The sequence below is a fragment of the Triplophysa rosa genome, linkage group LG14 (genome assembly GCF_024868665.1).
Source record: "Triplophysa rosa linkage group LG14, Trosa_1v2, whole genome shotgun sequence".
Lineage (NCBI taxonomy): Eukaryota > Metazoa > Chordata > Actinopteri > Cypriniformes > Nemacheilidae > Triplophysa > Triplophysa rosa.
In genome coordinates this window covers 13,701,636-13,714,666 of record NC_079903.1, presented here as the reverse complement: position 1 = coordinate 13,714,666, position 13,031 = coordinate 13,701,636, and the positions used below count along the sequence as shown (strand labels likewise).

General features: G+C 39.5%; 2 protein-coding genes across 2 annotated transcripts in view; both read left to right on the top strand.

The window, feature by feature from the left end:
• Positions 1-4,488, top strand: part of zc3h4 (zinc finger CCCH-type containing 4) — a 15,870-nt gene extending 11,382 nt beyond the window's left edge. The window contains exons 13-14 of the mRNA XM_057350940.1: positions 746-988; positions 2,020-4,488. Of these exons, the coding sequence (XP_057206923.1) occupies positions 746-988; positions 2,020-3,623 (1,847 nt within the window). The 3' untranslated portion in view covers positions 3,624-4,488. The remainder of the gene's footprint in view (positions 1-745; positions 989-2,019) is intronic.
• Positions 4,489-11,041: 6,553 nt separating this feature from the next.
• Positions 11,042-12,749, top strand: zgc:154093 (uncharacterized protein LOC777623 homolog). The gene has a single exon (XM_057351207.1). It carries the CDS (start codon positions 11,266-11,268, stop codon positions 12,124-12,126), a length of 861 nt encoding a protein of 286 aa, XP_057207190.1. The 5' UTR covers positions 11,042-11,265; the 3' UTR covers positions 12,127-12,749.
• Positions 12,750-13,031: the final 282 nt, after the last annotated feature.

Below are 13,031 nucleotides of genomic sequence, written 5' to 3'. Positions count from 1 at the left end.
TATATATATCCAAGTGGGCTAAATTGATTAAATGTTTTTTTTTTGTTATTTAAAAAAAACATATTGTCCGGACCTCTGTTTGGAAGAAAGTATAAAGACTGGATCTCTTGGAACTTTAATTGAATACCCCTGGTGTAGGGCTTTATAGGTAATCAGCAAGATGTTGATAGAACCGGGCTAATATGCTCATACTTTTTAGTTCATGTAAGAACTCGAGCTGCTGCGTTTTGAACTAGCTGGAGTGTTTGTAATAGGCCCACAGGACAGCCACCTAATAGTGCATTACAATAATCTAGTCTTGACGTCATGAATGCATGAATTAGCTTCTCTGCATCTGATAGTGACAGCAAATGATGTAGTTTAGATATATTCTTAAGATGAAAAAACGCGGTTTTACAGGTGTTGGCGACATGGCTTTCAATTGACAGATTACTATCAAATAAAATGCCAAGATTCTTTGCTGACAACAAGGGTTTTATGGAACATCCATCAATAGTTAAAGCAGTATTCTTGGTTGTTACGTATGGCGGTTTTCGGTCCAATAAGTATCACTCCTGTTTTGTCCGAGTGAGGTCACAGGTAAGGTCGCATTTACAGTTGGAGGATCTATTCACGTGTTATTGAAGCTCGACCAGTTGTCATGCTCAATCAATGGAGTTATGGGAACGTCTCTCTTGTGTTTTGTGCAAGTTTTATTTCTAAAACATAATATTAATATTCAGCCTAATTGTTCACCTCTGTACAGGTGACAACTTTCAAGGACCAAGCGGTGGAAGTTTCAATGATCAGCCGTCTGGGAACCAGAACTCTGGCGGGATAGAGGGCACAGCTAATGTTGGCCCTTCTAATAAGTCTGGAATGGCAGTGCCAGATTTTCTGCCTCCAGCACAGCGTGTGCTGTTTATGAGACTCCAGCAAAAACAGCAAGAGGATGAGGAGAGAGCCAGGAGGCTGGCTGAAGGTGGAGGAGCAGAGAGAGAGAATGAAGGTACTTCTGCATTGCTCTCATTAACCTGACCTGGATGCATTTGCTCCTATATCATAACATGCAACTGGGTGGAAAAGTTAGCTACGAAAGGGAGATCTACTAAATTATTTTTTAAATTAAATTTAAATAGGAAAAATATGTATTACAAGAATATAATATAGCATTTTGCATCCCGCATTGTATGTTTCATGTAAAAACTTATGAAAGATCTTAAAAATAAACATTTAAAGAAAGTATGTTGTTATAACTATATCTATTGATTTATATACATATAAATAGCTAGTTTTAAAAGTGCTGACATACATGTTGCCAGAGCTATTTATGGGAAGGAAACATCTCAAGGTCTCCTCAGAGCCTGACCCTGCCCAGAACCTCATAATACTGTAAACATCCTCTGGGCTGGGATTGTGCAATCTCACCACACAAAAATCGTTCCCTCCACTAGATGGTGCTTTCTTAGCATTGAGTTTAGCTTTACTGATGTTCTAAGATTATTAGGTAGTGCATTAGCTGCATGAACTAACAGTGAACGATACTTCTACAGCATTTATAAATCTTAGTTCATGTTAACTTCAGCATTTACTAATGCATTTTAAAATCAAACGTTGTCACTGTTAACATTAGTTAATGCACAGTGTACTAACATGAATAGTTGTATTGACATTAACTTACATTAACAAAGATTAATACATATTTAAAAAACTATATTGTTATTAATGTTAAATCATGACCAAAATGAGATGACTCAAAATTTTCAAAAATCATGTTTTTTATTATGTTATCATATTTTTATTGTGTTTTATTGTATTAGTTTAGCTGATTTTTTGTTATTATGGCTTAAATCAAAACAAACCAACTGCAGTTAGATTGATATTAATTGGAATGCACAATAAAAAAACATGATTTCTGAATTTTTTTTAAAACAGAGTTATCTCATTTTGGAACCAAACTCTTCAAATACAACCTTATTGTAATGTGCTACAGATGGGTTTGTTATCTCTGATCTCTGTCAATTATAATTTTTTTAACAGGTGATTCAGCAAACTGGTATTCCAGCGAAGATGAGGATGGTGGGGGCAGTGTCACATCCATTCTCAAAACCCTGCGCCAGCAAACCCAGACCCAAGGCCCCCTCAAACCTGACGCAGCTCCTAGCGATCCTCGTCTGCAGAAATCTCAGCCTGCACCGACTCCCAGCCGACCGGCAGATCCCCGGCTGGCACGAGACCCACGTTTATCCAGGACTGCAGACTCTTCTCAGGCTCCTGATGCCAGTGCTTCATCTTCTCTATCCCCCACCCCTGCAGATCCCCGTCGTGCTCGGCATGCACCCACACACCCACCTAAACCAGAGAATCCTCTTGTGTACAAACCCCCACCCCTGACCACCCCAGCTAGCAACGAGGAAGAGGAGGGTGAGAGGATGCTAAGGGAAAAGCCTGTGCCTATCCCCCTCGATCCTTTAATGGGCATGGCACTGCGTGATCCTCGCTCCCAACTACAGCAGTTCAGCCACATCAAAAAAGATATAGTCCTGAACAAGCCTTCATTTTCCAAGGCGGTGCTGTGGAGTCCCGAAGACCTCATCCCTATCCCTATTCCCAAACAGGACTTACTCCCACTTCCCCCTGGCATCCCTCCAGTTACTGCCATGGATCCTCGATTGTCCCGCACCCCACCCCAGCACCACTCAGCCCCACCCCCTTCGATCCCACCTCCTGCTGTTGCTTCCGAGCAGTCAAATCAGCCCTCCTCATCCCTCCCAGACTTTGAGCTGCTCTCGCGCATCCTCAAAACTGTCAACGCCACGTCATCCAGCCCTGCTCAAGTAGCTCCTGCAGGAATCTCATCGCCTCCGTCCGCTTCTGCTGAGAAGCTCGTTGACCCGCGCATGGCACGAAAAGTCCCCGCCGACCCCCGACTCCAGCCACAAAAATCTGCCCTTAAATCCACCTCAGAACCACCTGCCCCGCAAGTTTCTCCCCCGGCAGCCTCCTTATCCCCATCCTCTTCCTCACCAACCATTGCACCATACGATCCAAGGCTGCTATCGGCGGGAGGATCGGTTCGAAGTGCTGCGGGTGGTGGTGGAGGTAGTGGCAGCAGCAGTGTGCTGAGTGGCATTAGTCTGTATGACCCACGGACTCAGGGGACAGACAAGGCTGATGGCTCGGAGGCCGCTAGTCCTCCCCCTGAGCCCAAATCGAGCGAAAATCAGACAACTAAACCCAAGGCAAAAGAGCCACTTTTTGTGCGCAAGTCTGCGCTGGACCAGCCGGAACCCGAGAAGAGCACTACAGAGCAGACTACAGACCGCTACAACAGCTACAACCGCCCACGACCCAAACCTTCTCCCTCGCCCAATGCAGGAGCTGCAGGTGGCGCTCCTGCAACAGGCGGCCCGTCCGCAGCTGGTCAGGGTCCTGCTGGGGCTACAGAACAGCCTGCGGGGGTCCACAACCTTCCTGTATCCACATTGTTCACCATGGTAAAGCAGGTTGGCAAACCCAGCGGCACCGGCAGCCCGTTCGGTGGCAATAGCCCCGCCCAGCCTGATGTGGCCGAAGAGGACAATGCCTCTTTAAAAGACGTTTTCAAAGGCTTTGACCCCACAGCATCACCATTTTGCCAGTAACCCGTACTATTACACTGTCATCGTGAACCGCTAAGGACTTTAGCATGCGGTTTTCTGAAATAACCTTGCCAGGTCACATACCACACCCCACAGTATTTACATAAAGATTTCTATTGGACGGTTGGGTTTGGGAGGAATTGTGACTGTACTAGTGATAATGGGAAATGAAAGCTAAATGTCTATTTTAAAGCCAAATGGGAAATGTTTAAATAAAATGTTCATTTTAAGGACCTCTATGGGTGTATACATCAAGATATACTGAAGTAATTTTGGTTTTACATTTTCATCGACCTATACCAAACAGGTTTGTTGGATTATGACCCATTCACCCCCTCCCATCATTCTGCTTGAGTTCAATCATAAGCATGGCTTGTGTGATGACTGGTAAATGTATTGCTCGACCTGATCAGCGTGGTGACGGGGAGAATTCATTCACTGCCACTCCGTCCGTCACCTGCAGTTGAGCTAAACTAATTCACCGGCACACTTCTTTTGCTGTCCACCAGTGGTTAAAGATCCTTTTAAGAAATTTTAGCTTTGTTCTCTCTCTGCTTAGATTAGCTGACACGTTTTTCATGTCTGTATGGATGCCCTTATATTCCTAATGCTTCAGTTTAGTCTGTTGATGCCACTCCCACTTTGTTCATCAAATTGTTCGTTTGAGACTCTTCATTGTGTTTGTGTAACATGAGAGCATTTTAATTTATTTTTTATACTGAAGCAGTCTTCTCTTTCTTTGTAATGTTCAAGTTCAACCGTTTTATGAATGTGTGTATATATCTATAAAAAATATAAATATATATACATATGTGTATAGTACATATTCTTCCCATATGGTTTGTGAATTAAATTGTGCAACAGCTGATGTTGGGAAATATCATTTTTTGTTCACATAGGGGGATTCGAGCTCACTGTGTCCCTGAAATCGGTGTGTCAGTGACTGCTCAGAAGTTTCAGCTTTTGTTGTTTTGGATTGCCTCTCTGCAAAATGATGGCTTTGTATATTGAAAGTGTCCATATTCGACTAAAGGTAACATTTTGTAACCAATCATTGTAGGTGAAGTTTTGAAGTATTTAATAAAGGCAATACCAGATTGAAAATGAACTGGAACAGAGTGTGAATCAGTGATGATATCATGATTCTTCGGACTACTGTATATGAGCACAACGTGACTCATTTCCTTAGACACTCCCAAATCTGATCAGGATTTTTGTACAAAAAAAGCTTAGGAAATTGAAGCGCAGAACGGTTTAAACTATCATTTTAAAGATTTCAGTTAAGAGTAGCTGCGATAGAAAAATATTTGATAGCTGTTAGATGGAACCTGCATGTGCTTTTATGATTCATCCAACACGTTTATCTCGGTTAAATATTTTTGTTACATGGTGTCTGTTTGTCATAGTGATAAACAGATTTGATTAGTTTGAGCCACACTAAAATAAAACCACATAAAAAGATCCTGTTTAACTTTAGTATGTTGTAAACATGTTTCTATACAGAGTTCTGCCACACCCTGCTGTTTTAAAACTAGAGTGGTAAGACTGTTGATTTTCTTTGGCAGGGGAAACAGGACTTGATTAAACAGGCTACATTTGCGTAATGTTCTTATAAAGTGGCTTATTATAGCCTGGCTCTTTTGGTTTAAACTGCTTGCAAAGCATTTCTCAGAATTAACGTACATCTGCATGCACAGGCATGTATCCTCAACAATGTTTGAGCTCACATTTTTTCTGCAGTCTAATGTATTTTACAAATTTCATAAATGGGGCCTTAAAGATAAAGATGTCATCACCTTCATGTTCATTCTTAACCTGTATTGACTTGGTTCCAAGACGTTTTTTAAAAGTTGATGCAACTCTGTTTTTACACACAATGAATGTCAAAAGTGACTAACATGTTGCTTAACATCTTCTTGGAGTAACGAGAGTAAATGATAATAGATTTTTATTTTGGAGAGAATTATGCTTTTAAATAGACTTCAGTCACAACTATCTGGTTCACAAACTGAGAAACTAAATGAAATTTTTTTACCGTGAGCCTTTTGTTACTTCATCGTCAATCTAGCGCTCTTTAGGAGATTAGGTCTCACTAAGTGTCATGCCAAATTTGTTCAGAGATTCCCATGTGGTCACAACTACAAGCTTCTCTTCTGTTCCTCCACCCTATTTCCTGCCCTTTTTGAGGAATTCTAGTCAGTGCTCTGGGAAGACCGACGTGAGCCAGCGCTGGAGCAGGAACAACATGTCTGCTCAAGAGACCTCAAAAACAAAACTGACTTCCTTTGGAAAAAACAAAGCGGGACCTTCAATCACTCCCTGAGTGGAGCCTTCCTTTTCATTCAGAACACTCTCTTCCTAGTTCAGAGACACACTGGCACGGGTAAATAGGAAATAATATATTGAAATAGATTGTTGTGCACAGTGAGGATAAAAATAGCAAAAAATATTTTAACAAATTGATGTCTTTAAAGTTTGATATCCGAATGCATCTTATGCATGAATGTGGTTAACTGCAAACATCAAATCATTGTAACGTTTTAAATGTATATTTATGCAATTTTTTTGCTGCTTGAATTGTAATAATGACCCTGTAAAGGTTACTTTTATTTAGTTATGTATACGCAACTTTGAGTTTCATCTTAAAGTGTGTTTGTGTGTGAAGGAGTTAGTTAATAATAATTACTGCATCTATTTCAATCATAGCGCACTTAGTTCCCACAACAGCCCCTCGGCCCTCTGGGAACTATCTGCACTAAATGGGTCATACAGTCTGTTTATTTCTGTTCATGCTGAGTTGTGCTTTTTCCCAGGTCTACTTTCACTAAATTGCAGCAGTAGGCATCACAGCAATTTTGTGGCCTTTCTTGTGAAAGGGCTTAAACTGGAGTATCTGTCAGTGGATCTTCTGATAAATAGAGATTTATTTTATCTCTCTTTTTGTTCTATTTTAGTATGCGCTGTACCGTTTTCTTATCTTGTATTGTTTTCACAGCCCACGTTGGCAGCAATGTGTCCTTGTGGGGGCTTAAGACAAAACACACGATGAATGGAAATATTCAATGCTCCTGTTTTGGGTTGTCCAACCCCCTCATAGAAACAGACTTAAACCTTGGGTATCTATTTGTGGGTTTATGGCAAACTGACCCTATTACAACATACTCCCATCTATCTATTCATAAAGCTCATTTAGTGATTAACTGGTTAATGTTTATGGTTAACAAATTATTATGTTTGTAGAAATATAGCACAAACGCACATTTAAAGGGTTCACATAAAAATGAAAATCATTTACTTACCCTCAAGTTGTTCTCACACTATACAATTCTTTGTTCTGTTCAGCACAAAAGAAGATATTTTGAAGAACATTGGTAACCAAACAACACTGGCCCTCATTGACTTCCATTCCATCTATCATGGACAGAAACCACATTTCTTAAGATATCTTCTTTGTCACAGAAGAAAAAGTCACACAGTAAGCATGTTTTGAAGGACATGAGGGTAAATAAGTGAAGACAGAATTTTCTTATTTTTTGGTGAATAATCCCTTCACGTTTTTAGTTGCAATAGGTGAAATTTAAAAGTTTTGGGGCCACTATCTGTGAATAAAACTCAAGATTTGCAATTGTCTGAAACCAGTATGGGTTTCTGGTGGAACTATAGCCCTTTTTATTCAAGCTTAGTGTGTCATCCTCCCAGAATCTATTATGACAGGCTTGCATGCTGTGAAAACGCTCACAGCACTAATGCAAACCACATGTCACATCTCGAGATTCCCAGAATTCCTACCGGTAAGGTCACTTAGCCAGTCAATTGTCCTACAAAATCTGTCTCTCGCTCAGCATTCCACACTTACTGCCCGTTCACACAACATACACAGTGACGTCTTTGATGGATTGATGACTTGCTAGGCCTCCACGGAAGGGGGGTTTAGTTGACCTGAGGGTCCATTTTGTCCTTTTGCGTCAGAGCTGACCAGCAATTGAACCCTCAAATTCTGATGTTAGGATTAGAACCACTGATTAATTCAACCAGAACAGACATTAAAGACATCCTTCCAAGAAATGTGATGAGGGAGGACCGTCTTAATCCTCTAAAAGTTTCTGCAATTGTCTGCTGAATTGGCTGTTTGTAATGACTATATCTGACCCTGTCATATTAAAGAAAAGTTTTTCCGTTGTTCAAATGCCGCAGACGTATTAATGCCATTTGAGTTTTGTCTGTGGGAGAAGGGGAATTTCTAGGTCACTGAATCATAACTTTATGAGGAACTTTTTTCACACAAATAATGGGACTGTATAAAGACTATGGTTCAGTCAAGTGTGATGAAACAAAATGAAATCAGGCTGAAATTTACAGGAAAAGCTCAGAAATGGAATTTTCCAACATTCCAATAATCTGGAAAAAGTAGGTTATTTGGGTTATATGGAATGTCGAATGTGTGTTAAAGTTAAGTTTGAAAAAGTAATAGTTAATTTTAACATTAACTGGAGCTTAAAGCCACAGATCCATTAAACAGACTGAAATCTGTTTTATTAGGTGCTTTAAGAAGGCCTTAGGCATATTTGTTGTCTGAGGTCAATTTGGCCCATAGTGTAACTGTGTGTACTGTGTCAAACAAATGTTTCTAATTTTGAGAAAACTAATTACAGCGAATAAAAAAGGTTTTCTTTGCTGTTTTTAACATCTTTCTACATGCGCGCGTCTGCATTTCTGTCTCAGTTAAAGCACTCAGCCCAGCGTGCTTTGGCAGACAACAGCTCCAGCCGACAACAAAAAAGATGGCACAGTTACACCCTGACCTCTTTAAACAGCCAAATTATAATCTCAGGTAACACCTATTTTAGGTCATCACTTAACATTATAGCATATGTTAACATATGCATATTTCCAAAAATAGCCTATTTTAATCAAAGTTTTATGAGATTTAGAACATTTGATTTGGAATATTTGACTTTACGTTACAACATTAATATATTAATAAATCATGAATACATTTGTAATATTTTACAATAAGTTATAAAGCAAGTAAGTGTTACCCCGCAAATGTAATTACAGTATACTTTTTTCTGGACTAAGTATTAATCAGATTTACAAGTATTGAAGTATGGTGATAGACAAAATACTGCCAAAGATTTCCTCATTCACGAGCATCATGCGCGCACGCCCCTCTCCTGCCCTCCTCCGCGCTTTTCGTCACCCTCAGCTTCAGCTCACTTAAGAGGTTTATACTCGCCCTACAGACAACGCGCACTGAGCGCATCTTATCTATTAACACCCCGGAATAACCTACCTGAAGAGAGACGAGATTTATCAAAGGCAAGTATAATTTTGTGACTTTTGTGTGGATTGTTATTTATCCATATCGCATTCTTCAACTTGACATCAAACGCTCAGGTAACGTTATACTAGAGCAGTCGCGTATTGATTTCGTGCTGGATCTGCTTGACGCAAACTTTCCACGTATCAAAACTGTATTGACAACTGGATTTGTCGTTGACAATTTACAGCCAGTTTAGAGAAGCTCTCTGCATCCTTAAAGACTTAAAGAGTACTAATAGAAAATAAAGAAGTTACAGTGAAGCTAGATGCTCTATTTGCCATAGAACAGATGTTTATTTGGTGATAAATACGAGGGTCGTGGTGATCCTAAAAGCACAATTCCCTTTAATATCCAAAGTAGTTGTCATTCGCATTATCTCTTCTTACAACAACAAACAGAAAAAAACACGAATGATCACAATTTTATGTAGGCCTACAATAACAAAGAAATATATAACCAGCATTCCGAGAAAGATTTATTAACGGCATGATGGGTGTAACGTTAGACTAAAATTCCAGCTATGACACCAAGTGGTTTACTAGGGAAATCCGGGAACGGGCTGATCTCAAGGACTAACGGAGTTTAACCATTACATAATAGATCTGTGTGGTGTATCTGCACGCGACCTGGAAAGGTCATAAGGGGCTCTTGAATGAAGACATCATTTATTTCTTTCAACGTAATTTTCATTTCGTTTTACAATATTGTGTTCACATTTAATCTCAGCATCACTCTGAATAGCCTGGATGGGAAAAACATGTGGCCTCCCAGAGAAAAACAATCACAGAAATGTAATATAGCCTACACCCTGTGTTCTGCTCGTTTTAATGCGTGCTGTGCCAGAGACATACGGCGTAATTCACTTAAGTCTGCGGGGTGAAGCAAAAATAACCACCAAGTCTATAATCTGTGAACATTTACAGACATGCAACAGGTCGAAATTTACCCTCTATTTATTTGTATTTATATATGTTCACCTCATGCTTCATGTCTATTTAAGAATAAAATATATGGATTGTAACAGATATTGTAAGAGATTTATTCTGTTTCAAGGAGGTTTACATTCAGGGCTTTTAAGACCACACATAAACCCAGTGTGAGGTCAGACAGAGGGTTTCATAGTCAAAAGCAATCATTCTGAGGCTGTGGAGACACTAAATAATAAACGGTGCTGTTATTTTGTTATGTTCAAGTTTTCCAAATGTTTACAGTTTTCTCATTTTATTAAAATGGCCAAAGTTCAAAGAAGAACAGCGATTTAAATGGATTTAAAGAAAGTCTATAGTCAAATCTCAATTTACCAATTTCATAATTCAGAAAGCAAACCTCTTTTGTATTATACCTTTAAATAAACAAACGAATGCCTGCAATACTTGGTGTTTTATGGGCCATGTCATTTATAGGAAAGCCACTGCAAAGACCAGGCAAAAAATATAAATCACCTCTCAGGGGATAAGAAAAACAGAGAGATGTTTGCTTTGTCATTAAGATCGTAAAGTGAATATATGCGCTTTTGTTTGTTTATTGTATATTTGTAACAGTATCGCCACCGTTTGCATACTGTTTTTGCACTATTTGCCTGGCCGGGGGGGCTGCTTTAGAATTTTAAAGTTTTACTTAATTAATATTGCATATAGGAATTTATAGTCTGTTATATTTGACCTGTGCTTCTCTCTCCTTTATCCTAAATGTGTGCTCTCACTGAGCGTGTGTGTGTGTGTGTGTGTGTGTGTGTGTGTGTGTGCGTACTTGTCTGTGTGTGTACGTGTGTGTGTGTGTGTGTGTTGTGTGTGTGTGCGTGCGCATCCGTGTGTGTGTGTGTGTCTCTATGTCTATGTGTGTTAGTACGTGTGCATATTGTGTGTGTGGAGTGTTTTGTATGTGGGTATGTCTGTCTTCTGTGTTTTCAACCTTTTCTTGTTTTTACAGGTACAACTTTAATTATTTTGCTTACAGTCAATATGTCTCATGTACAGCTGCTTTGTAACAATGAAAATTGTAAAAGCGCTATATAAATAAAGTTGAGTTGAGTTGAGTTATTGAAATTCTGCAACCCAGGTAGTAAATCTTTTTTGTTCTCCTCATTTGTTTCTCAGATCTGTGGATGTGGTGTTGCGATGTCACACTCCAGGAGCTGCTCAAGAATTCGAACACAGGAGTCACAAACATAAATGCATCCGTGAACTTTCCAGCAAGATAATAAAAAGTGAAATAAACTATATATGAAAAGGCTAATATCAGAGTGAGGACTCAGTTCCTCTTAATTTCTTACACAAAGAAATAGCAGATATTGACTTTTATTACTAAATACTGGGCAACAGGATGCCAGCCAAGACTCCTATATACTTAAAGACGTCTACACCAAAGCGCGGAAAGAAGCTAAAAATACGGGACGTTCTATCAGGTGACATGATAAGCCCACCGTTAGGCGACCTGCGCCACAGTGCCCATGTCGGCCCTGAAGGAGAGGGTGACATGTTTGGTGATGTGGGATTTTTGCAAGGTAAGCTTGATATGCTTCCTGCCCTCAGCCAGTCACCTAACTCTCATTCACACAGCATAGACAGGAGGTTGGATGAGATCTTTGACGTGAACAGCAAAAGTCACGCTTATCATCGCAGTCGTAATTCCCTCCACAATTCTCTTCTCAAAACCACCATCTCTATGCCAGTATTCATTGACCCTGAGCAACCTCCTCCTAAACCACCACGTCTGCATTTAGATGAGCACTCATCACCTGGTCACCCAAACCATCAGCAGCAGAATCATCATCATCATTACACTCCACAAGAGCATCAGCAACACCATTCCATGTCTGTGTGTGAGGAAGGGGTTGGACACTCTAGGAATCCCTGCCATGAGCTTACTCTGTCTGCTTCAATCCCAGTCCTTCCACACTTGGTGCCTTCCACGGGCTCTTTGTCTGAGGTATCCTCAGATGATTCCATCTCGGAGGGCTGTGGTCCACCGGACCCGAAGCGAGGCTTGAGTTTGGACTCGGATGCTGGGCTCAGTAATGAGGACCTGCGGAGCGAAAACTGCGAGTCTTCGGCTGTCTCACCTTCCATGTCACGTTCTGAGTCCCTAATGGGTTTGGACCTGGATCTGGGACCATCCATTTTGGAGGATGTTCTTAGGATCATGGACCGTTATAAGAGTGTGGAGGAGAGACATGAGATATGAGCTGATCATCTTTTTATGGCTGTTTCAGAGGACAATGTAGAAATTGGGATGACTGCGGCACATTTCCATTGTCTCTCTTGGGCAATTATTATAACATTTTGCAACTCTATGACAATGATGCTGTTTTTATGTGGTCATAGCACAAACATGCTCCAACATGACAGGAAGAGTTTTAATATGTTTTGCTACTATAATGCATTCTGACCTAACTGGAAACTAAATATTCAAGCACTAACAACAGGTTCATTTTGTATATTTGCTCTGTACTTGTAAACTGTCATATACAAGGAAAGGAATATTGGCTACATAGTTTATTTTTCAAGGTTTTGCACAAAGTTTGAAATGCATAAATTGTAGTAGATTTAGGAGAAAGTTTATTAAAACATGGCCAATTGTTACAGTTTCATATGAGTTAACATTTTATGCAGAAATGTAAAACATATTAATCTGTCTACCCTGTGATCTGTGAAAATTCCTTTTGCTGCCTTCTTGAGTACAAAATAATCTGCGTAAAAGTTTATTAAAAATCTGCATATTTTTATTGATATTATATTACAGTATATGTTACTGTATTGCAAAATATGAAATAAACATCCATGTAAATAAAATCTTAAACAAATTCATCCTGTGTTTTAATCATAGAACAAAATACATGATTTTATTCACCTAAAATGTGAGTTGATGATGTGCTGAATTATTATTATATTATTATTATTTTTTAATCATTATTATTAAATTATTTTTTGTTATTAACAAGTTACATTTTTACTACTATTTTTCATTTCATTTCATTTTTTTAATCAATACATTTATGTTTACATTTAATTTAACAGTCATGCATATAGCTTTTTTGGTTTAAAGTTCGGCACTCTTTTTCGATTATTTAGGTCTAACCCTGACAACTC